General features: G+C 40.2%; 1 protein-coding gene across 5 annotated transcripts in view; it reads right to left on the reverse strand.

Annotated features, from left to right (window-relative positions):
- phf14 (PHD finger protein 14) overlaps window positions 1–25776 on the reverse strand; it is a 175605-nt gene that overhangs the window by 115276 nt on the left and 34553 nt on the right. For all 5 annotated transcript variants that reach the window (XM_078422080.1, XM_078422089.1, XM_078422071.1 and 2 more), the window contains exons 5-12: window positions 19576–19735; window positions 18721–18832; window positions 12675–12812; window positions 11052–11198; window positions 7415–7685; window positions 7070–7176; window positions 3902–3997; window positions 1315–1418 (exon numbers count right to left, since the gene is read on the reverse strand). In XM_078422080.1, the coding sequence (XP_078278206.1) occupies window positions 1315–1418; window positions 3902–3997; window positions 7070–7176; window positions 7415–7685; window positions 11052–11198; window positions 12675–12812; window positions 18721–18832; window positions 19576–19735 (1135 nt within the window). The remainder of the gene's footprint in view (window positions 1–1314; window positions 1419–3901; window positions 3998–7069; window positions 7177–7414; window positions 7686–11051; window positions 11199–12674; window positions 12813–18720; window positions 18833–19575; window positions 19736–25776) is intronic.

Raw genomic sequence — 25776 nt, forward strand, 5'->3', positions numbered from 1 at the left:
GGTAAATTCATATCAAAATGGAAGTTCCTACTGGTTCACCTAGTTTCTCTCTCCATTTGTTCACGTTTTCCAGCACAGATCTGTTTCATTACTTGATTCTAAATTCCACGTTTGGCAAAGAGAGTCTCAAACTTGTATCTGTGGATCGATGGTGCAGTCCAGAGGCTTGGTCACCATGCAGATGTGCACTTATCAATGCCAAGGATGTCACAAAGAGGCAGAGATATTTTATTCACTCAGCACGTGTTACTAAAGATAATTGCGAGCCCCTTTGCATTCGCATGCAGAGGCTTCATCATTATTGAGAATGGACATGCAATGGAATGAATGCCATTCATGCTCAAAAGTACAAGGCAGGGCTGTAGAGCTTTGAACTGAACTACTATCCATTAGAATTATTATTCTGCTTCATGTACTGATTCTGGCATGTTCTACTGAATGCTCAGTATGATAAAACAGTGGAGTGAGAAGTATGTTAACCCAAGACACTATAACTTGTGTTGGAGTATAATTTTGTGTGTGCTCATTAAGCCTTTCTGTGTCCCTTTCCAGGTTTTCTGGACCCTCCTCATAACTTAATTTCTCACCTATCTTTCTGTAAGTCACTAATCTTGAATATCATGTGTTCTGTCCCATATTGTTCTAAACAAAGTCACACCACAAAATACAATTAAAGAACAGAAAAAAGGCATTTACAAGAAATCCCTTAGTGGGTTCAATATAAATTAGATGTGTCATATTACAACATAAAATAGGTTTCAGGCGGCTATAATTATGCACTATTTGAAGTTAAACACTTTTTAAAATTTTTTAACTGTCCACAATGAGGTAGCAGTGAATTGGACAGTACCCTCGCTATTCAATGGCTGGAGATTTAACTTCTTATATATACTAGCCCATAACACTTAACATCTTCTGTTGACAACAATGTATCAATCTCAGATTTAAATTTAACAATTTGCCTCGCTTCAATTGCTGTTTGCATAAAAGGGCTGCAAATTTATTCCATCATCCCTACATAGAACTTACTGTAAACCGCTCCTCAAAGACTTAGCCTTAATTTGCAGACTACATCTGCTCATGTTGAAATCATTTTATAACAATTCTTGATCTTTCATTCAATTAATATACTTTTGTAATTCAAAGCTTCCATCCTTTCCTTGCAATGCTGCCCATGTTTATGTTGTCAGCCTGATCACTCCCCATGTCCTGGATCATTTTCCTGGACATAAACAATGCGAGACAGAATTAATTTAACCAAAACTTAACTACATCGACTGGAAGTTGGACAAAACTCAAAATAAAATTTAATACCTGTACAATACTGCTGGAGGTGCTAACGATTTTAATGTTCCCCCATCCTTTTTACTTGGTCGTCTTTCCTTGGGTGTTCGCAAAATCACAGGAAAATTCAATTTCTATTAATTTAAAAATATTTTTAAATAACATGAAAATTAGTGCAAAATGAAATTCAAAACAGTGCATGTTTAAATTCTAAAGAAAACTGTGATTAGAATTTAAAATAGTTTTCAAATAAACAGCATACAAAAGCTTTACAGAACAATGATTTCCACAGGTTTTCAAAGTGACAGATAAGGACATGCTACTTTATGGGGGAAAAACAAGAGTCTTGTCTTAAGATTATTGAAATAGTTTATTTTCCACAGCATCGAGATACAATGGTGTTCTCTGGGTTAATTAGAAAAAAATATCTTATTGGACCATACTCCCTGCAAAACAGGCAAGATTCTCTTTGGGTTTCCACTAATCTGCAGCACGCTCGCTTCTCAGACAGGAACCATCTATCAAAGTCATTTCACAGTGGGCCTGCATCTGTTCAGCCAACTGGAAAAAAAAAGTGTCATGCAAGCTGTGTAAATGAATCCTGCTGCTGCCAGGTTTACTGCATGAGGTTGGAAATGTATTAGCAGGTCCAGTTGCCAATTGTGGTTTGTTATTTTCTGACTTGGCGTAAGGCACCAAAACTAAGATATTGCAGTTGATATGCAAAATCCATTTTAAACACGACAATTAGAACCTACCTGCATTAGCTTTATAGTTTCACAAGACAACCCAAGTACCATTTGTGTCTGTGCATGCAAGAGTTTATTTATCCTTATTGACAAATCTTTGCTAATAAATGCAAGGTGCTCTCTGCAAAATCACCATTTAAAAATACACAGGATAAAATATTTTATTGCAAAGTGCTATTAATGCTTCATCCCATGTGATTTATTCATTCTCCTTACACAATAGTAATTATAGTTTTACATCCAATTTAGATTTATTAGGCCCTCATCTAATACCACATTCATTGCAATTCTAATTAACTCATTCACCCTCTCAAAATATATTCCTAAAAAATTATGAAAAGAACAAGAAGATAACCAAACAGCATTACAGAATTATAATTGTATACTTAGGCACAACTGTCTTTTACTAATGAAAAGACAGAAGAACCAAATGCAATTATTTTTTCATGATGCTGCCTTTGTTGATCAAAACAATGTGGCTAAAATTAGAATATCTTTATTTTTGCTACAGGGCGATAGTTACTGCCATTTATTCACAAAATGCTGGAGTAACTCAGCAGGTCAGGCAGCATCTCGGGAGAGAAGGAATGGGTGACGTTTCGGGTCGAGACCCTTCTTCAGATAGTTACTGCCAGTTTTGTATTACTGCAAACCAAAAATCAAAATCTAATGGGTTGAGTGGTGGGGGGGGCAAGTCATTGACAAATGGCAGGTCAATCGGTTATTGCAAATGGAAAGAAATACACATGTTTTATGCAAACAAAATAGCAATTATTAATTCTAAACAAAACTACACAGATCGTACAAGTGGGTTGTATGGCTTTCATATCTACATTACTAAAGCTCTCTGTCCGTGTGTATGTGCAAAGCATAACTTTTATGCTTCGCACAGCCAAAACAGTACACCATAACACCACCATTTTTGCACCACCTTACTCGCCATTATCCTGGGCATAATATGTAACAAATCTCATTCAAATTGAACCTACATTTTTAAAGCTACAGAGATTTTAAGGTTTAAAAATTCACTTTCTAACCCATTTCCTCAAATGACTCAGCGTATGACATCACAATGCTCCACGTACCACTTCATTTGCTCCTCACTCGCCAAAACAAGATGGCCGCCAGTAGCGCCGCCACCCTCTCCCCTCGCCTAGCCTCGGCCCCGGCCTCTCGCCCAGCCTCAGTCCTTCCCTCCCCCCTCTCCCGGCCTCAGGCCTTCCCTCGCCCCTCTCACCTCGGTTCTCACCCGGCCCCGGCGCCTCGCCTCAGTCATTCCCTCGCCCGTCTCCCCTCGCCCGGCCCCGCCCCGGCAGAGACTCGCACGTCGGCAATCAGCGCTGGCTGAACGCACGGGCAGTGGTAAGTGCTTTTCGCAGCCAACGGCTCCACGGAGGGGAGTGGGCGTGGCGGCCAAGTGGGCGGAGGGGAGGGTGGGAGTAGGAGAGTGGGGGTGGGGGGAGAGTGGGGGTGGGGGGAGAGTGGGGGTGGGGGGAGAGTGGGGGTGGGGGGAGAGTGGGGGGAGGAGGGGGAGAGGGTCAGGGAGAGTGGGGGAACAGTGGGGGTGGGGGGGAAGGGGGACAGTGGGGGGCAGGAAAGAGTGGGGGTGGGGAGGAGGGGAAAGTGGGGGTGGGGGGAGGGAGGTGCGGGTCAGGAGAGGGGGAGGGGGGGAATAGGGCTCACTCGGTGACGACACCCTCTCCCCTTCCCTGTCCCCCCTCTACGAGGAATGGGCCCAACGGGTCCACTTGGTCTAGTATTTACTTAAAAATCAATACCTCGTACCATTTTGATCTGTAATCACAAAATGGTATTGGGTATGAAAGAAACACTGCTTACAATAACTACAACAGAATATGTCTACTAACCTGTCCAACTATGTTACTGAGAGTACTCCACAGCATTTGCCCCTCCCGACGTAATTTGCCATTCTTATCTCTCAGGTTTTCTAGGGATTCAAACAACTGATGACAAAGAAATATGTGTCAGTAAAGAAAATAGTGCACAGAATTAAAACAAAAAAGGTAAATCATTCCAGTCTGCTTTTTCTTTCATTTTCAATAGGAGGCACTCTAAACTTACAAGTTCAGTCTCAGCAGAGAAAAAGCTTTTTTTTAAAAGCACAATCCAAATTCCCTCATCAGTACTATTGGAAACAAATGTAAAAATGCAATGGATTCAGAACAACAAAAAATCATACAAAACAATTAGGCAATAATTAAGAAATTTTATCTGTTGTGATTCCATACCATACCAACATACATTAAGCAGTATGTATTATAGAATAACTGTGAAAAAGGGATAATATATCTTGCAAAAGATAGAGACACAAAATGCTGGAGGAACACAGCAGGTCAGGCAGCATCTCTGGAGAAAATGGATAGGTGACGTTTCAGACTGAAGAAGTTCCCAATCCGAAAAGTCGGCTACCATTTTCTCTAGAGATGCTGCCTAACCCGCTGAGTTACTTAGACATTTTACGTCTATCTTTGGTATAAACCAGCATCTGCAGTTCCTTTTTATTACATATCATGCAAGATCTTGTCCAAAGTGTGATTTTGATATAGAATATCATCCAGCTTCAATACCATAGATATGCACATGCATAAAGTCTGTGTGCTATTCAGATAACTTCCTTATTTGAATTCAAAAACATCAGTGTTAATTTACTGGTATTTTTGTTTGAATTGTATTTGAGCGTACCTTAGGTTCTAAGCTCAAGCACAAGAACAGTCGAGAACAGGAACAGGTCCTTTGACCCGTAATGCAAGTGTTGAACAGAATTCCAAATTAAACTAATCCCTTCTGTCTGAACGCGATTCATATTTCTCTGTTCTCTGCATATTCACGAACTTATCTAAAAGCCACAAACATATCTGCTTCCAAAATCACCTCAAGTAGTGCGCCTGGGCACGTACCACACTCGATGTAAATAAAAACGTCCTGCACACCTCCAGTATATTTTCCCCCTTAAAGCTATGTCCTCCAGCATTGATATTTCCAAAATATTTTGATTATGTACCCAATCTATACCTCTCATAATGTTATAAACTTCTATTAGGTTTCCCCTCAACCTCTGACACTCCATGGAAAACAATTCATGTTTGTCCAACCTCTCTTTATAACTAATACTCTCTAAACCAGACATCCTAGTAAATCTCCTCTGCACTATTTCCAAAACCTGCACATTCTTCCAAATGGGGCTGCCAGAACTGCACAAAATACTCAAAATGTAGCATAATCAAAGTTCTATAAAGCTGCAACAAGATTTCATCACACTCATATTCAATGTCCTGACCGATGCAGGCAATCTACCATTCGATCCAATTGTTTCGCTACTTTCCAGGAGCTACGGACTGGGGCTTCAAGGTTCCTCTGCCCATCAATCTGTCAGGGGTCTTGCAATTAAATGTGTACTTTCCCCTTACAATTAATATCCCAATGCCTGACACTTGGCCAGAATAAACTCCAGCTGCGATTTCTCTGTAAATATCTCAAACTGATCCATATCCTGCTGTATCCTTTGACAACTGGAATCAAGGGATATGGGGAGAACGCAGGAACGGGGTACTGATTTTGGATGATCATCCACGATCATATTGAATGGCAGTGGTGGTTCGAAGGGCCGAATGACCTACTCCTGCACCTATTTTCTATGTTTCTTCACTGCCTGCGACTCCACATGTCTTGCGCAAAATTACTAACAAACCTATTGACATTTGTCCATTTACAAAGCGTTAGGAATACAAATACTCAAAACTATTTGAACTCTCTCACTGTATTGGTAGAGTTAAGATTGTTTATTAATGATAACAAAGACACACTCTAAAGATTTAGTTTTTAGGCTCCTTACTCTGTGATTATTCATCGCTTAATAATAATATCTAATACAGTCTTACTATTTTGCAATGACACTAATATTTAAATATATATGAAGACATTTAAAAAAATCAACACAACTTGATCTGAAGACATGCCAAGTTTCACCATGGAGGCCAAGTTAACTCCTGAAGCTGACTTAGATTCTTTTTACAATCATAAACATTTCACCATTGAAATAGATCAGACATGCAATCAAAGAATTGACAATCTATGTACTTGTTTGTAAGCATAGTGGAGCATACTTTTTTCTTAGAAACCCCAAGCCGACCACCATGACAGTCAGAATTAAAAATCTCTCTGAACAACTTATTGCAGATTTATGGGCAGTTTGTACATTTATGCATGTTTAATACTCCAAGTAATAGTATAAATCATTATTATTTTGAATGGAGACATTTCACCCAATTTGGAAAAAAGGAGAAAGCTATTTTAAAATATTATATTTTGTTATCCTTCCACATAAATATACAAGATAATGTCTTGTGCCTTCAGGAAGAATTGTAATTACCAAAAATAGAAACTATCATGGTACAAGAAATCCCAGCTGATGTGATGAGCAAATTTGACAAAACATCATTGTCTATTTAAACAGGAGGTGCAGGTGAACCTCTGCTTCACCTGGAAAAAGTGTTTGGGTCCTTGGATGGAGTCGAGGGGGGAGGTAAAGGGACAGGTGTTACATCTCCTGAGGTTCCTGGGGAGGGGGTGGTTTGGGTGGGAAGGGACGAGTAGACCAGGGAGTTTCGGAGTGAACGGTCTCTGCAGAAAGCAGAAATGGGTGGAGATAGGAAGATGTGGCCAGGCTGAAATTCAAACTGGAATTAGACACACTTAAACTGTGTGTTTTGTTTAAAGGGGCAAGTGAAACATCCTCTCCACATCCACTCTATCCAGGCATTTCACTATTTGGTAACTTTCAATGAGGTTACCCCTCATCCTTCTAAACTCCAGCAAGTAGAGACCCTGTGCCGTCAAACACTCCAGGTTTGTATTATTGAAAATCGCGATGCAGATCATTCTCCTGGAACTTAACACTCCTTACATAATGCATAATGTGCATTCTGCAGACACATCCTTACATAATGTGCTTCTACAGACACATCTATAAACTCAACATCATAAAGTTAGATAGAAGCAAAAAATAAACGTCATACCTTGTTGTATTCTACATGAAGTGATTCCTGCTCATTTTGCAGTTTATCCTTTAAGTTCTTTTGTTCACAAATATTCTCCTGTATCTGCATCATCCGCATGTTCCTCTCTACAAAAGCAGGCAAAATGGAAAACTGGGATATTAGTAGTGTCAACCATGTGAATTAGTATTTGCATTTGAAGCCGCAACAGGTAATATCCATGTGCTATATTAACATGTATTCCGTAGTTTAACTTTTTGGCATAATGGCAAATAGCATTACTTGGATGTTTACCCCATGATCCAAATAATTTATTTTTCAGAAGAATATTTTTATATTTGCTTTTTTTTGTGTTTGTTTCCATACCAAGATAATAATTCACAAAGTCAGCAGTCAAGGCTGGCTGCTTGTGCTTTCTCCTGCCATCAACACTGGAGTTGGTATCTAAAGTGTCTACAGGGAAAATGTCGGTGCTGATTCCCATCAGTTCAGCTTTCCGCATAAGCTTGCGTATCACCGAGGCACTACTGGTGAGTGGTCGTGGCAGTTTTTCCCTGGGAACCCATGCATTGGGTTTGGTGCTGCGAGCTAATTCCACTTTAGCACGATATTGCTGTAGCCGTGTAGTAATGCGGGCCTAAATAAAAAGGAGAATTTTAAATTTCAAAATATTTTAAATAAACATATTCAAGAACACAACAGATTACAATTAGCAGCACAATTAATGACAATACTACCATAGTTCAACATAAGTATCAAAAGATGTCTTATGCAACATTTACTCACTCTGCAAAGTCCTCAACCAATTGGGCATTACGGGGCTGGCAAAGAAGAGGGCCATTCAATCCGCAAGCGAAGCCGCAGAGAAAGCCACTAGATGGCTTTGGATTAAGAGGGCTGATCCGTGGGCAGTTGCTGCTGGGACGCAAGTTAGGGTCTGATCAACCCTGGCTGGGTCGCCTGGGCGAGGGTGTCTGATGTTGTGAGACCTGAAACACCCGATGACCCCAGGTCAGATCACTGAGAATGCGTCCCAGTGAATCCAGAAGATGTATCTTGCACACTTGCATGATATGTTGTCTGTCAGCTTTAATTTTTATTATGATTTAATTTGTAAAATTTAAAAAGATTGTTCCTCAACCTTTATTTGTTATTTTAAATTGAAATTGTTTGAGATGAAAAATGGAGCCATGAAATGTTTTTTAAAATGTTTCCTAACCTGATGTACATTAAGGGTCTCCCGAGTTAAATCTCCTCGGTTCATATTGGTACCCACAGTTCAATGATGGTCTGCCTCCCTCATCATCTTCGTCTCCGCCAATGATTATCACACCTCATTCCACCTCAGCACTTCTCTCTGAGAACCTCCATATTTTCCTCCCTCATTCTCCATACTCTTGTGCCCTTAGTGACATTAAGCTATTGTGCAACTCATCATACTCTCCACCAAAATCCTCATCTTTCTCTCCCTTCCTCAATCTCATTCTCAATAAAGATTCCTGTCATATTTATGAGCATTTCTATGATTTCTGCTATCTCACGACCCATTTAACAATTCGATTCTGTCAATAACAGGTAAAAACTACAACAATTCACCATTTCGCTCCCCATTCACATCCTTTATAGACCCTTCGGACTTTCCTTTAAAATGTCAGGTTCCATTACAACAATAGTCAACATGACCTTACTGGCATCTCAAAATGGTTAAACAGCTTGTCCAGTGCTGGTTCAGTGTGAATGTTCAAGTCAAGTCAAATTTATTTGTCACATACACATACACGATGTGCAGTGAAATGAAAGTGGCAATGCCTGCGGATTGTGCACAAAAAAGAATTACAGTTACAGCATATAAATAAAGTTAATAAGTTAATAGTGTAGACAAAAATTTAGTCTCTGGGGTTATAAAAGTTGGCAGTCCTGATGGCCTGTGGGAAGAAACTCCGTCTCATCCTCTCTGTTTTTACAGCATGACAGCGGAGGCGTTTGCCTGATCGTAGCATCTGGAACAGTCCGTTGCTGGGGTGGTAGGGGTCCCTCATGATCTTGCTTGCTCTGGATCTGCACCTCCTGATGTATAGGTCCTGCAGGGGGACGAGTGTAGTTCCCATGTTGCGTTCTGCCGAACGCACTACTCTCTGCAGGGCCATCCTGTCCTGGGCAGAGCTGTTCCCAAACCAGACTGTAATGTTGCCGGACAGGATGCTCTCTACAGCCCCAGAGTAGAAGCAATGAAGGATCCTCAGAGACACTCTGAATTTCCTCAGTTGTCTAAGGTGGTAAAGGCGCTGCTTTGCCTTACCCACCAGTGCGGCGATGTGCATTGCCCACGTCAGATCCTCTGTGATGCGGACTCCCAAGTATTTAAAACTGCTCACCCTATCCACAGTAGACCCATTTATCTCCAGTGGCGTGTACGTCCTTGGATGTTTAGCCCTTCTGAAGTCCACAATCAGCTCCTTCGTTTTAGTAACATTCAAGAGGAGGCTATTGTCCTGACACCAGAGTGCCAGATCAGCCACCTCCTCCCGGTAGGCCTTCTCATCGTTGTTGGAGATCCGGCCCACCACCACAGTGTCATCAGCAAACTTGATGATGGAGTTTGAGTTGAACCTGGCCCCACAGTCATATGTGTACAGGGAGTACAGTAGGGGGCTAAGGACGCAGCCCTGGGGGGATCCTATGTTCAGGGTGAGGGAGCTGGATGTGTGTTCCCCCATCCTGACCACTTGGGGCCTGGCGGTGAGAAAGTCCAGGACCCAGGCACACAGAGGGGTGCTAAGCCCCAGTTCCAGCAGCTTCTCAACCAGTCTGCTGGGGACTATTGTGTTGAATGCCGAACAAAAGTCGATGAACAGCATCCTCACATAGCCCCCCTGGTTGTCCAGATGAGAGAGAGCAGTGTGCAGAACCTGGGAGACCGCATCATCCGTGGACCTGTTCGGACGGTATGCGAACTGTAGTGGGTCCATGTTGCGAGGAAGGAGGGCACAGATACGCTTCTTGACTAGCCTCACAAAGCATTTCATGACAACCGAGGTGAGGGCCACCAGTCGGTAGTCATTTAAACACGCTGGAGAGGCATTAGTAAATTAGTAAACACAAAGCCATTATTTAAGAATCCCATTTTAAAATAAATCAATTCCCACATCACTCACTGCTCACACCTGTCCAAGAATGATTCAGACAAACTGAAACTTAGGCTCCATATTTGACTGCATCGAACTTCCAACCACTCACCCCTGCCATCATTAATTCAGACTATTTCCATCTCCATAACACAGTCTGACGACCTCAATGAAAGTTGTTGAAATTCTTGTTGCTACTTTACCACAATTATATTAGAATCAAATAGATTAATGTTTAGAGACCAAAATACTGGAATACCCAAAATATGAATACTTTAACCATTTTATAAAAAGAGCACAAAGGAATTATGAATTTGTGCCTGCTCAAACATGGAGGAAAAACAATTTATTTTACAAAAAAATCTTCATTCATTCAAGTTCATTTTTTCCAATGGCTACAATCACTTCCTCTCTTATGAACAAGATGTATTTTATCTCCCTTTGATCAACTAGTTCCCAAAATGTATGCCAAAAACATTTAGCTTATGGTAGAATTATAATATTAGTTTCTGGGAATAACAACGGCCAAAATGAACACAATTGCCGCATATTTTATAATACCAGCATTTATATGTTGTGCAATATACCTTAAATTTGATGCAAATAGCCACTATATACAGAGGTTCATGAAAAGTTTCACGAACATATGTTGTAAATGTAGCCATGACCCTAGCATTACATTTCCAAACTTATTGGCATTGGAATATTTACAAATATTGCAAAATATATTTATAACTAATCACGTTTGACACTTTACATTTAGCATATATTTCCAATCCACCACATCTGTTGATTTTACAGTTCTATTTAATTTAATTTCCTCCTGTCCTTTATACTGAATGCTGCAACACAGTTTGGCATAATTTTGTTATTTGTACCTGAGCTTCCGGAGCAACATGCTGGTCTCGCTCTTGCAAGATCATTTTACAGTATGACTGCAAAGCTAAATAGTTCTTTCGTTTCCATTTTCTGTCAAATTTGTCAGCATGCTGTTTGCAATATGCAAAAAATGGATCAGCTATATCCTGTTTCAAAAGAACAAAAACAGGACACTTAAGTTTTCTATTCACAAGGAAGTTATTTTAAATCATACTACCAGCTTTCTTCAATATAAAAAGGTTTGGGATGCTTCGTCCTCCGATTTCCAATCTCTTTTAATAATTGTACACACTGAAATTTAGGCCTAAAAACAAAGCAGTTTGCAATTTTGACACAGCTGACGCTTTTATACTCCATAAGCCGAGATTTATATTTCAAAAATTGAAACGGTATTGAAATGTTCCCCTTAAGTATTTGTTTGAAATGTGTTACACTAGAATTTGATTTAAATATATTCCTGTTGAAACTGCACCTCCGAACCCAAACATATGCTTTGTGCTCTCCACAATGCTGTAACAAATCAGTTTAGAATTAAGCTTTGCGATTAAAACTTACTATCAACAAATAACGTCTGCTTGTAAATAAATAATTGTTCCTAGCTTCTCTTGTATTAAATGGCCTTAGATAAGGTAGTACTTAATAAAGACTAATAGAATCAGCATCTGAATATAGGTGATAAGCAGAAGAATATTAGCCATCCAGCTATGTGTGGGGAAAAAAGGCAAAGAATGATTTAAGATAGTTTCCTTGACTGAAAGAATGTGAAGGGCATGAAAATGGTGCTCCATCAGCATTCAAGTTCATCAGTTATATCAAGTATTTTGAATTATCAATGTGAAGTACAATAAAGAATTTAAATGGGGTATTGGCGTGAAATCTTCTTGGGATACAAATTCAACTATTAAAAAGAGCAACTCAATTTGATAAAATCATATTAAGTGCGAGTGCAACGTGGTTAATTTCTGAATGAACAGTATTTAAAGCTACCAAATACTGTTAAAGCTACAACAGAACATCAGGCTGCCTTTATCGGTGGGATGTTTCAGATAAAGATGAAGCACATTGCCGGAAGAATCAAAGGAAGAAAAAGCAAACCACAAATTCCCAAGATGACGTCAAAACAAACAAAAGAATGCATCGGAGTCGCATCAGTTTATAACAACGAGAACTGGCTGAACCAGGCTTATAGAATCTGAGAAGGCCTAAAAATTAAAAGGGAGACAAGGGAGGCAAGAAACTATAGCAAAGGTCCATTAAAGACAAAAGTTGGAACTTGCCCATAGATACTGAGAGCACTGTAAAGATACTCAGGAAAGTTGTATTGAATGAGGGAGCTGAGAGCACAGAGATAACTGGGATGTTGGCTGAACTTAAAGTTAACACGTCACCAAGATCAGACAAGATCCTCAGTCTTTATTCACACCAAAAGCCATTTTGTCTTGACAATCCCTGGTAAGTAGACTGATGAAATATGTGGCTGCTTTCTAAATTTCCTTAAAATATAATCTTTACAGTTAACATAGAAAGGCCTGTTAGCTGAGAAGCAAGTCATCATGCTGATTTTTATTCGCAGCTATTCAAAAAAGTAGAAAGGAAGAATAAGTTTTCATGCATGGTTTTACCTCTTCAGCAGCTGCTTCTGAAAGCAGTCCTTCTCTCTGAGCACAGGTCACGTGGAAATATGCTCTGCACATTCCAGCATCACAACTAATGCAGACCCCAGTTCGAGCAAATCGTATGTCTTCACATAAACTGCATTCCTGAATAAATTATGGAGCGTATCAGTAGGAAAATCATCCAAATGCCATAGTCAAAGTCAAACTTGAACATTTCAGCAGAAATCATGCACATGAATCTGATGAAGGAAATGTCACTCATTCCTTCTCTCCAGAAATGCGGGCTGTCCCGCTGTGTTACTCCAGCATTTTGTGTCTGCCTTCGATTTAAACCAGCATCTGCAGTTCTTTCCTACCCAATCATGCACCAGCATTGATATTAAATCATAACTTACTATGACACTTAAGGACGTGCAACAGTGTTCAAGATATAAAGCTAAAATGAAATAAACCATTTAACGCAAACCTGCCCATCAGTAACTAAATGATCAATGGAAACAGATTAATTGGACTACTTTATAGTATTGGGAAGTGCTATACTCCAGTCCTCCTCAACATTTCCAGACTGGGAAAAAGGTTCAGGCTATCTATGGTCTCGTACGTTTATACAAGTCTATCAGATCACCCTTCAACCAACTCATTGATCACGAGGGAATTGAAGCTGCAGTTGAAGAATCAAAAGACCAGTAAGACTCACACTGAAAATTGCTGGAAAGGATTTTGAGGATAAGGAAAGATGGATTGATTAGAGATAGTCAGCAAGGTTTTGTGTGTAGGAACTCGTGTCTCATGAATTTGAGTATTTTAAAGAAGTAGCCAAAAAGGTTAATGAGGGCAAGACGCAGATGTAGTCTACATGGACCTCAGCAAGGCTTTTTCTAAAGTTATTAAGAATTACAGTTGGATCTTGATCACCAGGCCAAGTGGACTGAGAGGGGCTAACGAAGGGCAGGATCTTCATAGTGAACACTAGGGCCCTGGGAGTGTTTTAGGGCAGAGGGTTCTGGGAATACAAGTACATAGTTCCCTGAAAGCAGCATCTCAGGTAAATAAGGTGGAGGCATATTGCCTTCTTAATTCACGGAATTGCATACAGAAGTTGGGACATCGTGTTACAGTTGTACAAGACAATGGTGAGGTCAAATATGGAGTATTGTGTTCAGTTTTGGTCACCTGCTATAGGAAATATACTATTAAGCTGGAAATTAATGCAGAGGAAATTTACGAAGATCATGTCAGGATATGAAGGTCTGAGAAACAGGGAAGGGGCAGGCAGGCTACGACTTTATTTAATGGAGTACAAAAGGCTAATGGGTAATCTCAGAGGTGTATAAAATCATGAGGAAAATAGATATATTGAATGCAGTCTTTTTCCCAAGGTAGGGGAGTCAAGAACTAGAGGGCATAGGCTTGTGGTGAGAGGGAAAATGTTTGATAGGGACCAGAGGGGCAACTTTCTCTCAAAGAAAAGTGTGCTGGGTGTGTGGAATAAGCTGCCAGAGGAAGTAGCTGAGGCAGGTACAATGAGAACATTTAAGACATTTGGACAGGTAAATGAATATATAAAAAAATAGAGGAATATGGACCATATAGGCCAAACTTAGATAGGGTGTTTTGGTCAGCATGGACAAGTTGGGTCCACTAGCCTATTTCCATGCTGTTTGACGAATGGAATATGCAGGTCAATATATGCAAACTAAAAATATCTCTCTTCTGCTTTTCATACACACTATTGAAGTAAAAGAAAGTATTATGGAATTTAAAAAGGCAGTGGCATTTAATTTTAATTTTAAAATGAGCAAATGATTGTTTATTTGAAGCAACTGTTGTGCATGTACCATACATAACTAAGAAACTGTTATAGAACTGGTGACCTAAATCCACATTTGAATTCATCACTAACAATAGATTCTACCGACTTGTCTATCCATTACTACTAATACTCAGCAATTTTCTTAAATTTTCTGATAGGAATGTATGTATTTTTGAGATCACTACCTAATTTAGATTTGTAAGAAAATGATTGTAATAAATCCAGAAAGTGACATTGTTAAAAACTGTCAATTGTGAAAATGCAACCAGGTGAGAGTTCAAATTCAGCAAAATAGATCAATTATACACACTTTCATAGCCCAGAATCAGTGCAACAAAGGTATCACGTGGTCAAAATAAGTGCAAGTTGGAACGAAATGAAGGCATTACATACCAATCTGTGCATTTATAAAATTCCACAATGGATAATTAAGACATATAATATTACACATTAGAAAATAACACAGAAAACAGGTCTGAAAGGAGTTATAGATGGCTCCTTTGACACTAAAAGTACATTGAGTGAGTCATCAAGCAGTAAAATAATTCAGCCTGGTTAATTATGTTTTGACGGTCAATGGAGTAGTTGATAGGGGACCATCTGTGAAAGTTGTTTGTTTTATAAAGCATTTTAAAATCGTTAACAGAGAGATTAAGCACATGGAAATAAGGCCACCTGTTGATATTGATTTGACATTGATTAGAAGTCCAGAGAAGGAGCTGAGATAATATACATGTGCTCCAATTGGCAGGCTGTGACTTGGGATTTTAGATTTTTACCATGTTTATAAATTAAAAATCCAGCGCTGTCAGAGAAAAGAATACCAGAAGATGATTTTAATGGAGCTGTTTCAAATTATTAATAATTTTCATAAGTGAGGTTAAAACAGTGAATGCTGGAGATACTTAACAAGTCAATAGAAAATAGACAATAGGTGCAGGAGTAGGCCATTCGGCCCTTCGAGCCAGTACCGCCATTCAATGTGATCATGGCTGATCATTCACAATCAGTACCCCGTCAGGCTGCATTGATGGAGAGAAATAATTTGGGGCGGCACAGTGGCAGAGTTGCTGCCTCACAGTGCCAAAGATCCGAGTGCGATTCTGACTACGGGTGCTATCTGTACAGAGTGTGTATATACTCCCCGTGACTGCCTGGATTTTCTCTGGGTGCTATAGTTTCTTCCTATATTCCATAAGACGAACAGGTTGGTAGGTTAATTGGCTTTGGTAAAGTTGTAAATTGTCCCTAGAGTGTAGGATAGTGCTAGTGTACGAGGTGATCGCTGGCCGGCACGGACTCAGTGGGCCGAAGGGCCTGTTTCCATGTTGTATCTCTAACGTCTAAAAACACAAAATTACATTTCAAAATAAATATCAAAGATTTTTAGATCATTAGATATTTGGAGAATCAGGGAACATGGTGCCAATACAGGAAAGTGGCAATGAGTTAAAAGATCAGACATGTCTTACCGAATGACAAAGCAGGCACAAGGTACCTAATGAGTTATTTTTGCTTCTTTCTCTTATGTTTATGTTCTTATGCAAGTTATTGGCCTTTAATCAATGTCGTTATCTTGAAATGTTAACTTTCTTTTCTGATGGTGGATCTGCTGAGTATTTCCACAATAACCTAAATTGTTTAATTTTCATTTCAAACTGTCACTCACTGCATTTCTTGCATTACTGTAATGCAAGACATACAGGTTTGTAGGTTAATTTGCTTGGTATAAATGTAAATTGTCCCTAGTGTGTGTCGGATAGAGTTACTGTGTGGGGATCGCTGGACGTTGCGGATTCGGCGGGCCGAAGGGCCTGTCTCCGTGGTGTATCTCTAAACTAAATTAATAGTATGGCAGTCAATCAACGCACAAGGCAAAAATGAAAATGCCAAAAGAAATGAACATGAAGAAAAACTAACAAATAGAATTTGGAATCAACTGCCCAATAGAATGCAAGGAATTCTAGCTGCTGGATTATTTTAAAAAAAGGTACAAAGTGCTGGAAAAACTCAGCATCTCTGGAGAACATGAATAGGTTTCAGCTCAGTACCCTTCTTCAAACTCAACAGGATAGGTGACGTCTGAAGAAGGGTCCCGACCTGAAAAGTCACCTATCCATGTTCTCCAGAGATGCTGTCGAACCTGCTGAGTTACTCCAGCACTGTGTTGTTTTTTGCCTTATGGGATGAAATGGTGGATACTGATTCAAAAGTACATTTCAAAATGGAATCGGTTACTTGTGAAAGAACGCATTTTTGCAGAATACAGAGGAAAAAACGGGGAAAATGGAACTAACTGCATTGGCCTTCAATTGAGCTGCTTCAGAATCAATGTGCCAAATGGATTGCTTTTGACATAATTACACAATACTTAAATGCAAGTTGTTTTTCATCAGGATATGTCAAAGCACTTTTCAAATAATATAATGGTTTTGGAATGTAGTCAATGTTGTATTATAAGAAATGTAGCTGCCAATTTATGCACACCAAAGTCTCAAATACCAAAGGAAATGACAACCTAGCGTTTCTGCGGTGTTTGGATGACAAATATTGTTCAGGTTAAGAGAAAGACCTCTCCCATTGTCTTAGAACAGATTGAGAAAAGAAAGACAGCAACAACAAATTTAATTAGTCTGTTCTTGGTGCACACGACAATTGAAAACTCTTTGAAAAATAAAGCATGCTAACCTAAAGGAGAAATACCACTCAGTCTTTTCATGATTGCAAGTGTTTGTGTGACAGGACACAGGACACAGGTAGGCGATGCGATGGGCAGGTGAGTTGTTGCAATATGTGAACTAGTGGACCCATCTTATTAAACAGTTACCATATCCTCTGCAAGTGCTGGCTTCTTGAGGAAGTTTGGTTCAGATGCGATGAACTGGAGTCTGAGCTTCAGACAGTGTGAATGCAGAAGAGGCATGAGGAAGGATCCAGAGGACAGTTCTAGAGGATCCACGCCCCTCACCCTTATCAAGCAGGTGCAAAATATTTGCCTACTTGGTAGATGAATGTGGGAAGTGCATGGAGAATGTTTAAACTTTCTAGAAGACCATGATACATCAAACTATTCAAGGATGGGAGTGAGGACACGAGAATCATAGTAACATAGTAATGATAGGGGATATAGCTTAGATAAGGGAGCATACACTGTTCTTTGCAGTCCTGAAGGCTATATTGCCTGCCTGGTGTTACGGTTAAGAATATCGGAGGGATCTGAGAACATCTGAGGTGCTCAGAGCAAAATTGAAATGCAAGAGCACAAGCGTAATAATCTCTGGATTAATACTGGAGTCATGTACAAAATGGCTTAAGGCAAATAAGATTAGTGTGATAAAAGCATGACATGGTATATTCACTTCATATTTTTACAACCAGTGTCCTGGCAAATTGCATCTGTGCAATTATAAATAAAAACAGGACGGGCAGGGTTTCAAGAATGTGACATTTAATTGAATAGATAAAACACCGGATAATTCATTTGGGAAACAGCTTATTCTGGGGAAGTACTCAGTCTGGTACTCTATATGTGATAAAGATCACAGTATTTTCTGAATAATGCAAATTTTAGTGTCAAAATGAAAGGATTCATGCATAGAAATCATAAAAAAACTAACAAACAGGTACATAAATTTAAAAGCTCATGCGTTTTCATCTCAAGGAACGCATGCAATTTGGCTTTCATTTTTCCATTTTTTCAAATCTCTGTCAGCAGATAGTCATATTTGTGTGTTGATTGTTCCATGTTGGAAAAAGAGACATTTGATTTATTTTACAATGCATCCAGTACATTTTCCCCATACATTTTATACTTTGTGATTTTGCATTGATTGCAAAACAAATGTCAGACATCTGGCTGGAGGCTGTAACTACCAAGATTCCAGATGTTCCATGGACATTTTCTGCCTCAACCTAGACATCCACTTGAATATCCTAAACAGTGTTGAAGTGAGAATTTGAGACACAAGGTGCGGGAATAACTAGAACGGAAGCAAATTATCAGCATTCAACAACAATAAATTGCTCTTCCTCATAATGCGGCCAACCCTGTGCAATGCGACTGAATTCCCATTTCCAAGTTTCTTGCAAAAGTCATTCAGTCCCAATATCCTTTATATAAAGTTAATTTTGATCATTTTTCTATTAATTCCAACTCTTGCTTTTGCCTCAATCCTCCTACCAGATCCACGGAACTCAAAGAACATAGTCACAACCCAAATACAAAAGATAAAATCTTACCTTAGCACCATATTTTGAATAGTTCATTTCTGTAAGAGTTACAGGGCGAAGTTTATCTATATCTCCAAATGCCACACCAGGAACATAAAGAGCACAAACAACATGAACCCACCTAAAGGAAAAATGCAGAGGAGGGTACTGAGATTACTTGGACATAGAAATCGTCACAGGGATTATTCATTCTATCAAGTCTATTCTAGCTAAATATATCACCTGTGCTTTTGTTTACAAAATTATTTTGTAAATTCTCCAGCCTCAAGTGTCTTATTTTACATTGTGTGTTGGAATCAGATTTCACCATCATAGTCTTGCTGCTGAGAAAAAGAAAATCTCATTTTTTGCTTATGAATCTACATCAACTAATCGCTTTCAAATAGCCAAAGGAAACCTTTAATATCATTACACAGGGGAGGAGGAAATAAATATTTCTCAACTTTAACTTTTTCTTACTGCTGGGATCTCTGGTAATATCCTGATAGGCCTGCTCTGTGCCTTGCCCGCATCCAAATTAAATGTGTTGGGATATAAACTAGTCTCCAGTCATTAGTATCTGTCATTATCATACCAATCCTATGCCAAAAGGCAGCTAACGCACTCAGATGATTATAATAAAGGGGACCAAGATCATTAGATTTTCTATCTATGGGCTTTCAGACAATAGGTGTGCAGATGTCATTTGTCCTGAGTCAATCCAAATAATGGCTAATAATGCTGACTGATGAAAAATACTTCCACTCTGAGGAATACAAACTGGCAAATTTGGCTATGTTGACACAATATTCAATTTACATTCTGTACCTATTACCAACTCTGAAGTAACATGAAGATAATGTTTTTATACTAAGTGAAACAAACCTTCCAGCATCTGTTTCTTTAAAAATGCCATCCATGTTCGGGCATAATTCACAACTGGGAGCCGCTCCACATTTGCATGCATCACAAAACCAGGGTTCTGTAGAGTTTTCAGATGCAGAACTCATGATGGAGTCACTTTCTCCATCAACACCATAGCAACCTGCCAAAAGAGACAATCAAAGTTTATATTTAGCAGAATTTACCCTGTCATTATTCCAGAAGAATGTTAGTCACAATTCACATTGTCTATAAGATTTTTTTTTAAAATTATAGGCACAATATGCTTTCACGTATTCTTTTTAAAAACATTACCCTAAAAGTGAAAAAAATTATATTTTAGAACTGTAGAAAATATCAATGAGAACTAGCGAATCATTTTGTGACTAAATAAAATATTTTTGTCAAAGCTTTCAGGCTATCGACAAAAAGTAACATTTGAAGTCTGAGTGAATCAGAGATCTGTTATTATACGAGATGAAAAACAGAATAAACGAATAGTAACTGAATAGGTAAACTTTATTTTAATATATTTTATATTATGTCCTTATTTTTGACTGAAAATGCCATTTCATTTCCGTAAAAGAGAGAAACTAATTATTTTTAGCAGTAGACTTCATTATAAGTTCAACTAGGATGCTTGGGATCTTAAAATTGTTAATCATATATTTATGATTTTTTGTTAAATCTGCAACTGTTCAGCAATGAAACAGCACCTCAGCAGCAATGAAAAATGCCCCAGTGAAATTCACAATGTACACTAACAAATAAAACTACTTCCACAGAAATTGTTTTCAGAAGATAAAAAATAAAAAGTGCTGAATAGTATTAAACCATAATATTTCTGCAACAAATAAATGGTCTACATCACATTTCTCCTCCTGTTTGCATATTTTTTTATTATGCAAACCAGACATATATCATTAAAATATAAACCAGACATTTATCATTTTTTAATGCGAGCAACTCCAATCGCCTATGAAGCAACTTCTTGAAACACTGCAGTACTTATGATGACCATATTTACATTGTGCCCATCCCCCCTCCCCACCCCCACCCATCCCCCCTCCCCCTCCCCACCCCCACCCATCCCCCCACCCATCCCCCCACCCCCACCCCCACCCATCCCCCCTCCCCACCCCCACCCATCCCCCCTCCCCACCCCACCCCCACCCATCCCCCCTCCACACCCCCCACACTCCCCTCCCCCCACCACCATCCCTCCCCCCTACTCCCCTCCCCTCCCCCCTTTCCCTCTCGGAGAAAACCCACACTGGTCACGGGGAGAGCGTACAAACTCCATACAGACAGTACCCATAGTCAGGATCGAACCCGGGTCTCCGCGCTGCAAGTGCTATAAGGCAGCAACTCAAGACATACAGGTTTGTAGGTTAATTGGTTTGGTAAAAGTAACAATTGTCCCAGGTGTGTGTGGAATAGTGTTTATGCGCAAAGATCTCTGGTCGGCACGGACCCGGTAGGCCGAAGGGCCTGTTTCCGTGCTGTATCTCTAAACTAAAGTAAACTGCCAGAGGAGAGAAACTCTAGGATTATTTACAAGATATTTGGATAGAAAGGAACAGAGGGATATAGATCAGATGCAGACATATGGGATTAGAATAGATAGGCATCACAGTTAGCATGGACAAAGTGGCCAATAAGGGACGTTTTCTGTGCTGCATTAATCTATAATTCTGTGTTACAAGAATTAGACCCTGCAACAATATAGAAATATAGGCACAGGAGACGAGTCTTGGAGCACCTTGAATTACTCGTTTTTCAGATATTCAGTGTAGGCCAGATTACACAGGTTTAAGCCCACAAAAGCTATTTACATATTGCACTAGGAAGCCAAATATGAGTAACTAGTTTAAAGCAGGAAGTTGTCACTTCTTAAAACACTTGAATACTTTATTGAAATATTTAAATTGAAGTGACTAGCCTGCTGTACATTTACAATATATGGAAAATGAACAAACAATGTCTGCAAAACCATAGCAAAAATAAATTAAATGTCTGATTTAACTTTTCGCAAGAGGTTCACTCAGCTTTGAAATAAATTGCGAGTTGATGCAATCGGTGCAAAATTACGGAAAACATTTGAATAAAAATGGATGAATCGTTGGAAGAACAATATCACTGCTACAGCAGTAATAGGATAACATGGAAAGACCATGGATAGGTACCCACTGGTCAGCATGGACATGGTGGGGCAAATGGACTTTTCCAATGCTCCAACACAGGCACAGGAATATACTAAAGATTGAACACCAATTTTCCAGCAACTTATGTTCCGTCCACCCTATAGCCCCGACACAATTACGAGAGCTGTTGAAATTCCCTGAACAACCACAGATAGCCTTGCGAGTGCAAGCACACTTTCCAGTCATGTCCCTCTGTTGTGGAAGAATGAACTATGCTCTCAATCTTCTCTCCTAACTGTTTTACAAAGACAATAGAGTAAACCCTTTGTTTTAAGGACCCCCTACAACAGATTCAGAAATAGTGGACAAACCATCCAATCCATTCCCGGCTCGCACAATCTCTCTGGCCCCAGTTTCCGACCCCGCTCCAGACTAATTCAGTCGGCTCAGTTAATCCAGCACTTTCTGTTTCAGTGTGCCCCCTCGGTCATCATGGGGCTCCATTACCTCTTACCTGCTGACTCTTGCAACATGGGATATGTCGGAGATTCTGGGGGAGAAGGAGGAAGTAACGTCCCGAAGGTCGAATGTCGCGGCTCCCCCCCTCCACATCCTCTGCCCCCTCCCACCACCGCCTCCTCCTTCTCGACCCGAAAAGTCACCAATCCATGTACTCCAGGGTTCCTCCTGTACTTTGCCCTTTTGTGTATTAACCCGCACCAACAGTTTTTTGTTTCTACATTCCAGCATACATTGCCCTCCATAATGTTTGGGACAAAGACCCTTCATTTATTTATTTGCCTCTGTACTCCGCAATTTGAGATTTGTGATAGATAAAAAATCACATTAAAGTGCACATTGTCAGATTTTAATAAAGGCCATTTTTATACATTTTGATTTCACCATGTAGAAATTGCAGCAGTGTTTATACACAGCCCCCCATTTCATAATGTTTGGGACACACCAATGTCATGTAAATGAAAGTAGTCATGTTTAGTATTTTGTTGCAAATCCTTTGCATGCAATGACTGCTTGAAGTCTGCGATTCATGGACATCACCAGTTGCTGGGTGTCTTCTCTGGTGATGCTCTGCCAGGTCTGTATTGCAGCCATCTTTAGCTTCTACTTGTTTTGGGGGATAGTCCCCTTCAGCTTATAAAAGGCATGCTCAATTGGGTTCAGATCACGTGATTGACTTGGCCACTCAAGAACAGACCATTTTTTTAGCTTTGAAAAACTCCTGTTGCTTTAGCAGTATGTTTGGGATCATTGTCTTGCTGTAGAATGAACCGCCGGACAAGGAATTTCGAAGCATTTGTTTGAACTTGAGCAGATAGGATGTATCTATACACTTCAGAATGCATTATGCTACTACCATCAGCAGTTGTATCATCAATGAAGATAAGTGAGCCAGTACCTTCAGCAGCCATACATGCCCAGGCAATAACACCCCCACCACCGTGTTTCACAGATGAGGTGGTATGCTTTGGATCTTGGGCAGTTCCTTCTCTCCTCCATACTTTGCTCTTGCCATCACTCTGATATAAGTTAATCTTCGTCTCATCTGTCCACAAGACCTTTTTCCAGAACTGTGGTTACTCTTTTAAATAATTCTTGGCAAACTGTAAACTGGCCATCCTATTTTTGCACCCAACCAGTGGTTTGCATTTGCAGTGTAGCCTCTGTATTTCTGTTCATGACGTCTTCAGCGGATAGTGGTCATTGACAAATTCACACCTGACTCCTGAAGAGTGTTTCTGATCTGTCGGACAAGTCTTTGGGGATTTTTCTTTAGAGAATTCTTCTGTCATCAGCTGTGGAGGTCTTCCTTGGCCTGCCAGTCCCTTTGCAATTAGTAAGCTCACTAGTGCTCTTTTTCTTCTTAATGATGTTCCAAACAGTTGATTTTGGTAAGCCTAAAGTTTGGCTGATGTCTCTAATAGTTTTATTCTTGTTTCTCAGTCTCATAATGGCTTCTTTGACTTTCATTGGCACAACTTTAGTCCTCATGTTGATAAACAACAATAAAAGTTTCCAAAAGTGACGGAAAGAATGGAAGAAAGACTAGGTGCTGAGAGCTCTCTTATACCTGCATTGAGGAGGCAATTAAACACACCTGAGCAATTACAAACACCTGTAAAGCCATGTGTCCCAAACATTATGGTGCCCTGCAATGGGGAACTACGTATAAATACATCTGTAATTTCTACATGATGAAACTAAAATGTATAAAAATGGCCTTTAATAAAATCTGACAATGTGCACTTTAACCACATGATAATATTATACATAAATACAATCACATCAAACTCAATTTCAGTAGGTAAAGCAAAGGGAAAAATACAAAGCGTGGAATAAAGTTCTGAACACTGTGACATACGAGTTCCTTAGACAAAGTCTAATGAGGTAGAGGTGAATTGGGCAGTATCGTAGTTTAAAGAAGGACCATTCAGAAGCCTGATAATAGGGGAGAAGTAGATGTTCGAGTCTGGTGGTGTGCGCTGTCAACCTTCTGTCTGACGGAAGCAGCGACAAGGAATGATCGGGTTAGGACAAGCCTTTGATTATGTTACCTGCGTTTCCAAGACAGCATGGTGTTTTGGAAGTCTGGTCTGTGTAATGGGCTGATCTACATCTCTAACTCTGCAAACTCTTGCAGTCTTAGGCAGAGCAGCTCCCAAACTAAACTGTGATGCAACCTGATAGCATGCTTTCTGTGGTGCATTTGTTGAAGTTTGCAAGAGTCATTGGAGACGTACTAAATTTCCTCAGTCTCCAAAGGAGCAGTAGGCATGACTTCTTGGCAATCTGGTCAGTATGGTTGGTCCATGGCAGATTGTTGATAATATTCATGCCTGGGAACTTAAAGTGACTGAAGAAGGATCCCGATCTGAAATGTCACCTATCCGTGGTCTCCAGAGATGCTCCCCCAAACCTCGACTGCATTGGTCTAACACCCTCCCCTTACTCAGCCACCCCATCCCCTCACTCACGCACTCCATTCCCACCTCAACCCCCCCCCCCCCCCCCCTTAAAACTCCGCCAAATCTTTCTTGCATTAACTGAAATTGTGTTTAGGATTTTTCTTCAGAGCCCCACTCACGCACTCCATTCCCCCCTTAATCCCCCTTAAAACTCCCCCAAACCTGTGCTGCATTAACTTAAATTGGTTTCAGGTTTTTTTTTTTTTTAAGAGCCCCACTCACCCACTCCATTCACACCCCCTCAACTCCTTATCATCCCCCCCCACAACCCACCCCCTTATCCTCTTCTCACCCACTCCATCCCCCAGCCCCATTATCCCCCCTGTCTTCCACCCTCCATTCACCCAATTCATCCCCCGTGAACCCCCTTTGAAACTCCCCCAAACCTCTACTGCATTGGTCTAACACTCAGCCACTCCATCCCCCCGCGTTCCCAGGTGGGGGCAGGGGAGGGGCAAGTGGGGGTGGCTAGGGGGGATGGAGAGGGTTAGTAGGGGGAGGAGGGGGGGATAAGGGGAGATTGAGTGGGGGGTTGAGGGTGCTACAATACAAGAGGGGCTTTGGGTCTAGGCCTCACTCAATCATACCCTCTCCCCTTCCCTGTCCCCCCCTATGAGGAATGGGCCCAACGGGTCCACTTGGTCTAGTATATTTCTATCAGGTCTCCCCTTAAACTCCGACATTCCAGAGAAAACAATCCAAGTTTGACCAACTTCTGATAGCTGATATCTTTAATCCAGGCTGCGTTCTGGTGAACCTTCGTCTGTACCTTCTCCCTCAGCTTCCTTGTGATGGGAGTAAACCGAACTGCACACAATATTCCAAATATGCCTAACCAAAGTTTCATAAAACTGCAATGTGACTTCCTGACTCTTGTATTCAATGCCCTGACTGATGACAGCAGGCATAGCATATATCTTCTTGACCACTCTTTCGACTTGTGTTACCACTTTCAAGATCTATAGATTTGGATGCAAACGTTCCTCTGTACAACGCTGTAAAAGGTCCCACCATTAACTGTATACATGACCCTAATATTTGACCTCTTAAAGTGCAATACCTCACACTTGCCTGGA

Source organism: Rhinoraja longicauda, chromosome 2, assembly GCF_053455715.1.
Source record: "Rhinoraja longicauda isolate Sanriku21f chromosome 2, sRhiLon1.1, whole genome shotgun sequence".
Taxonomy (NCBI): domain Eukaryota; kingdom Metazoa; phylum Chordata; class Chondrichthyes; order Rajiformes; family Arhynchobatidae; genus Rhinoraja; species Rhinoraja longicauda.